Source organism: Carcharhinus amblyrhynchos, chromosome 14, assembly GCF_965287045.1.
Source record: "Carcharhinus amblyrhynchos chromosome 14, sCarAmb.v2.hapA, whole genome shotgun sequence".
Lineage (NCBI taxonomy): Eukaryota > Metazoa > Chordata > Chondrichthyes > Carcharhiniformes > Carcharhinidae > Carcharhinus > Carcharhinus amblyrhynchos.
The window spans coordinates 30,029,129-30,035,144 of NC_137337.1; the positions used below are offsets into that span (position 1 = coordinate 30,029,129).

Consider the following 6,016-nt stretch of genomic DNA (forward strand, 5'->3'; position numbering starts at 1 on the left):
CCTCATTAGTGCGTGGCCAGCAGATCAGTGCAAGAGGCAAGGCTAAAGCATATGCAGCCACCTCCAGCTAGAGGTGCCAGGTGGATGATTCATTTCGGTCTCTCTGCAGGCCCCCAACACAACAGAATCCAGTCTTCAGCCAATTTGATTCACTCCACAGTGCTATCAAGAAGTGGCTGAAGGCACTGGATGCTGTAAGGGCAATAGGCCACTTTCACCTCACCTTTTGAGTTCAGCTCTTTAGTCCATGTTTGACCAGGGCTGTGATGAGGTCAGTGACTGCCCTTGACATCAATGTACATTTGACCAACTGTGACATCAAGAAGGCCCAGCAGAATTGGAATCAATGGGAATTGGGGGAAAAGCTCTCTGCTGGTTGGAGTCATACCCTAGCGCAAAAGAAAATAGTGGTCATCGGAGTTCAATAGTCTCAGTCCCAGATAATCACTGCAGAAGTTTCTCAGGATAGTGTGTTGGCCCAACTATCTTCAGCTACTTCATAAACGACCTTCCTCCATCATAAGGTTAGAAATGGGGATGTTCGCTGATGATAGTTCAGTGTTCACAATTCCTCAGATATTCAAGCGGTCCATATGCAGCCAGACCTGGACAACATTCAGGTTTGGGCTGATAAGTAGCAAGTAACATTTGGGCCACATAAGTGCCAGGCAATGATCATCACCGATAAGAGAGAATCTAACCATCTCTCCTTCACATTCAATGGCATTGCTATCATTGAATTCTCCACTATTGACACCCTGGGGATTACCATTGACCCAAACAGAAATGGACCAGCCATATAAACACTGTGGCTACAATGGCAGGTCAGAGTCTGGCAATTCTAAGTTGGAGTAACTCATCTCCTGACTCCCAAAGCCTTTACACTGTCTACATGGTACCTTCCCAGGCAGCTTTCTCCAGACTTTAGGAGTCTGATGGAGTATTCCCCACTAGCCTGGATGAGTATGGCTCCAACAACATTTAAGAAACTCAGTTGCATCTAGGATAAAGCTTGAAGCATAATGGCAGCAGTGTGTACCATCTCCAAGATGTACTGCAGTAACTCATCAAGGCTCCTTTGACAGCACTTTCCAAACCCAGGGCCTCTACCACCGAGAAGGACAAGAGCAGCAGTGCATATAAACACCACCACCTGGAAGTTCCCCTCCAAACCACTCGCCATCCTGACATGGAATTATGTTACCGTTCATCACTGTCGCTGAGTCAAAATCCTGGAACATCCTTGCAGGGACTATGGGTGTTCCTACAACACATGGGCTGCAGTTTGAAGAGGTTCGCCACTTCCTTCTCAAGGGCAACTGCGGATGGACAGTAAGCACTGGCCTCGCAATAACGCCCACACTCCATGAAAGAATAAAAAAGGGTTGCATCACTTCTTCTGATATCTGCTGCGATATGTTCATGTTTACATTTAGCCAACATCCGCAAACTGTTACTCAATGCAGCACAGCAAACAGAAATTTTACACCATTAAAAATGTATGAACTCATTGAAATGATTGGCAGCTTTCTCGATACCAGGGAGGAATTGCGAATATAATGCTGCACCTATTGAAGGTGACGGGAAGAGGAATCTCCAGGGTTTCTGCATCTGCTTTGCTATCTAACCTTGGAAGTGCTTTTCTGTGATCCCAGTTGCACTGACTCCCACGTTTAAACGGGCCACCAGCTTTTTAAAATCAGACCACAGGCGTAGAGTGGTTCCGGGTTAGACTCCGGAGATTCTAGGAAAACTGTGTTCCAAATTAATTCACTATTTTTAGAAAAGGTTGAATCATGGAAAAGAACAATGAGAAAAGCATCTTGTAACTCCAGCCTATAGCACAAAATAACATTTGGAAAATACTAGCACCAAGCTGCTCAAAGAGATGTAATTTCTCGGATACTCAAGCAGTCCATATGCAGCAAGGCCTGGACAACATTCAGGCTTGGGCTGATAAGCAGCAAGTAATGTTTGTGCCATACAAGTGTCAGGCAATGACCATCACCAACAAGAGAGAATCTAACCATCTCTCCTTTACATTCAATGGCATTGCTATCACTGAATTCCCCACTATTCACACCCTGGGGATTACCATTGACCCAAACTGAACTGGACCAGCCATATAAATACTGTGGCTACAACAGCAGGTCAGAGTCTGGCAATTCTAAGGTTGAGTAACTCATCTCCTGACTCCCAAAGCCTTTACACCACGTACATGGTACCTCCCCTGGCATCTTTGTCCTGACTGTTGTCACTTGGCCTAGTGGTTCCATAAAAATCCATTTATAATCTAGGCATTCGAATTTAGAACCTCACAGACTTACAGTAAAGAATCCTTAACATCATCATGTATCCCATTGATTTCAGAGTTGCATTTTTCCTGAGTGATTTAAAATTGATCTCACTGCCTGTGGCACTGTGGTTAGCACTGCTGTCTCACAGTGCCAGGGACCCAGGTTTGATTCCCAGCTTGGGTCACTGTCTGTGCGGAGTTTGCATGTTCTCCCTGTGTCTGTGTGGGTTTCCTCTGGGTGCTCCGGTTCCCTCCCACAGTCTGAAAGATGTGCTGGTTAGGTGCATTGGCCGTGCTAAATTCTCCCTCAGTGTGCCCGAACAGGTGTCGGAATGTGGCGACTAGGGGATTTTCACAGTAACTTCATTGCAGTGTTAATGTAAGCCTACTTGTGACATTAAGGGGCAAAAGCCGGGATCATTCCGGTGAAGCAGTTTGAGGGGTGGGACAGTGCATCCTGGGGATCAGCTGCTGACTCAATCCTAACTCCTGTCAAAGGATTTTTTGAATATTCTGGGCAGACACACGTGCTGCAGTGGGTGAAAGGGGGGACCCTAAGCCATGGAGGATGCAGAGTGGGCAAGGATAATGGGAGGTAAAATATTCTGTGTGGCTACTTGTCCAACGGAAGTGGCAATGGATCCTCCTTCAGTAGTTCACACATTGGGGAAAACAACTAATTTGAGGAACAGTAAGATGTCTCACAACACTAGGTTTAAGTCCAACAGCTTTATTTGGAATCACAGGCTTTCGGACCGCTGTACCTTCCTCAGGTGAGTGGAGAGCTAGGTTTCACAAACACGGCATAAATCGGTCAAGATAGAATTGCAAGATAATGGTTGGAATGAAATACCCGAAAAGACTTGCATTTCAACCATCATCTTGCAAGTCTGTCTTTGCCTATGTATGCTGCGTTTGTGAAACCTACCTCTCCACTCACCTGAGGAAGGTGCAGAGCTCCGAAAGCTTGTGATACCAAATAAACCTGTTGGACTTTAACCTGGTGTTGTGAGACTTCTTACTGTGTCCACCTCAGTCCAATACCGGCAACTCCACATTATAATCTGAGGAAGATCAGAATGGATAATGTAAAAAGGAAGCTTTGTGTGAAATAATCCTTTGTGCTCAAAAGTGACAATTCTTATTGTAAAGATAATTAGGACCGCATATTTCTCATCAGCACATTACCAGCTTGTGACATTAGTCCCTGTAAGTGACATTTCCAGTCACCCATGCTGTGACTGCTTCCAATTTTCCTGACTTGGGTTAATGATGTTTGAGGAGAGCCTCCCATATTTTGGAAGATGTTCCGCAGAGCTGCAGCATGCCACAACAGCTTAAAGGGGCAGGGCAGCGACTGCGTAACCATCAAGAGGTGGAGGAATATTTCTGCAGCCAGTTTTCAGGATGCAGATTCAGCAGAATGGCCTCCCACTGCCATTTCCCTTCATAACTTGCTGTGGGATTGTCTGAAGACAGACAGCCAAACTCAACCAATCTAAACCAGATACGTCTGCAAAGGTCATGGGAGAGTTTAGATTCACAGCCTCTAAATCTGTCTGGGGTCGGCAAGTTGCTGCTGTCCACGTCAGGTTTCTGGCTGTTTCTTTGTCATGAGATCAACAAGCATCTCAATTTGGGGTCTCGCCATTTCAAAGAACCCATCACAGGAAGGGTACAGTTGTTGCTGAGGTTTATTTATATCTCCTGACTTATCGAAGGCATGCTGGCAGAGGGTGGCATGGTGGCACAGTGGTTAGCACTACTGACTCACAGTGCCAGGGACCTGGCTTCGATTCCCAGCTTGAGTCACTGTCTGTGCGGAGTCTGCATGTTTCTCTGTGTCTGTGTGGATTTCCTCCGTGTGCTCTGGTTTCCTCCCACACTCCAAAAATGTGATGTGGAGTTGCCAGCATTGGACTGGGGTGGGCACAGTAAGAAGTCTCTCAACACCAGGTTAAAGTCCAACAGGTTTATTTGATAGCACGAGCTTTCAGAGCGCTGCTCCTTCATCAGGTAAGTGAATTCATCACCTTTATCAACTCATCAACTTCATCACCTGATGAAGGAGCAGTGCTCCAAAGATGTACGAGTTAGGTGGATTGGCCATGCTAAATTGTCCATTAGTGTCAGGGATATTAGCAGGGTCAATATATGGGGTTACAGGGATCGGGTCTGTGTAGGATCATTGTCAGTGCACGCTTGATGGGCCAAGTGGCCTATTTCTGCACTGTTGGGCTTCTATGATTCTAAGGCACCAACACTGAAAGATCCTCCACTCTATAGCATAACACGTTAATTTTTTAACTGAAGAACTCGTGCTTTCCCCACGTCTATCTGCCATGAGCCACAGTCCGCAAGGGACCAGATGCATCTCTCTCTATTTCAGAAAGAGAGACAAGCAGTTATAGCCTGAGAAATGCCACTCCCCATCAAACATTTTGACCAGGAATTGCCCCACTCTCAAAGTGGGTGTGTTGAAAGGAATAGCAGGTCTATTATCAATCTGTTTGGCTGCATCGTTCTATCCGTGGTCAACAAGTCCTGGTGTAGGACTTGAACCTGGAACTTCTGGCACAGAGGCAGGTGTGTGAGCCACTGAGCCAGAACGCCTCCCCCACACTCTGTGCTGGTTCAGTACAGGCATGGGATTGAATCCAGAGCTTTTCTGGTTTAGGCGATGCTGGAAAACCACATTGGACCACTGGGAGAATCCTCCCGACTCTTCAACATTGAGCACATTTCTCAACTGTTACAAAAATGTCAATTTGGCAATTAAACAACCTAGTCCAATTTGAAACAAAATAAAAGCTCTTTCCTGTCAGTCAGAAGGACTCAGGACCTTATATATATTCTGCCAGGAAGATCAAAGCCTTTTTTAAAGAAAGGTGAAAGTAGAATTACCTGATACCTTTTAATATAATTACATTAAAAACGAACATTTGCAAGATGTAAATGAGCTGCCTTTATATGGGAATTATTAACATTAGGAATTATTAGCGCAGCAGGACTGCAATTCTCTAAAAATGGCCCTGTGACTATTTTCATATTTTTAAATATGTCTCATGTACCCATCTCCTGACCTCTGCTGTCTTTAACTTAGCTCTATTATCCTGTGGATATTTACAGTTGTGCGGAATCAGCGGACAGTCCATTTGACCTCACTGCGTATATAACATACAGGAAAAAAAGACAAGTTTAGTTTGAGTTGCTGAAGCTTGCTGACAGGCGAACACATTCACCGCAGAACATTCAGCTTTTAAATCTGCGCAGGGCTGAGAATGAAGCAATTAAACTGGAACTGGCACTTACCCAGAGTTAATCCCTCACAGTCAGACATCACGCACAAAGAGATTGTTAAGATTTCTTCCTTTCTATCCTACTTCTTTTTAATGCCTAAACCACAGCAGAAACCCACAGTTCAGGTCTTCCACTGCAGTGCACGCTGTGAAATGTAATGAGTCCCAGCTGCAAATTGACAGCAGTCCCCACCCCGACTAATGGAAACAAACAGTCCAGCTTCTCAATATGGGATGCAAAGAATGTACTTCTGTGCCAGAGCTCTCTGCTCCTATTGGTGGATAAAATTACTTTGCCCCGCCCCTCTCCCATCAGATACCCACCCAAGGTCAAAGAGAGAGTGGATTTTTTTAATTACCATTGAAATGTTAATGAGGCAAGAAAGTATACCCACAGTTTGGAGGGTGGCTGAAGAAGGTC

At 45.3% G+C, this 6,016-nt stretch overlaps 1 protein-coding gene across 1 annotated transcript in view; it reads right to left on the reverse strand.

Moving 5' to 3' along the window:
* eml1 (EMAP like 1) overlaps positions 1-5,780 on the reverse strand; it is a 203,686-nt gene extending 197,906 nt beyond the window's left edge. The window contains exon 1 of the mRNA XM_080202531.1: positions 5,609-5,780. Within this exon, the coding sequence (XP_080058657.1) occupies positions 5,609-5,636 (28 nt within the window). The 5' untranslated portion in view covers positions 5,637-5,780. The remainder of the gene's footprint in view (positions 1-5,608) is intronic.
* Between the last annotated feature and the right edge of the window lie 236 nt (positions 5,781-6,016).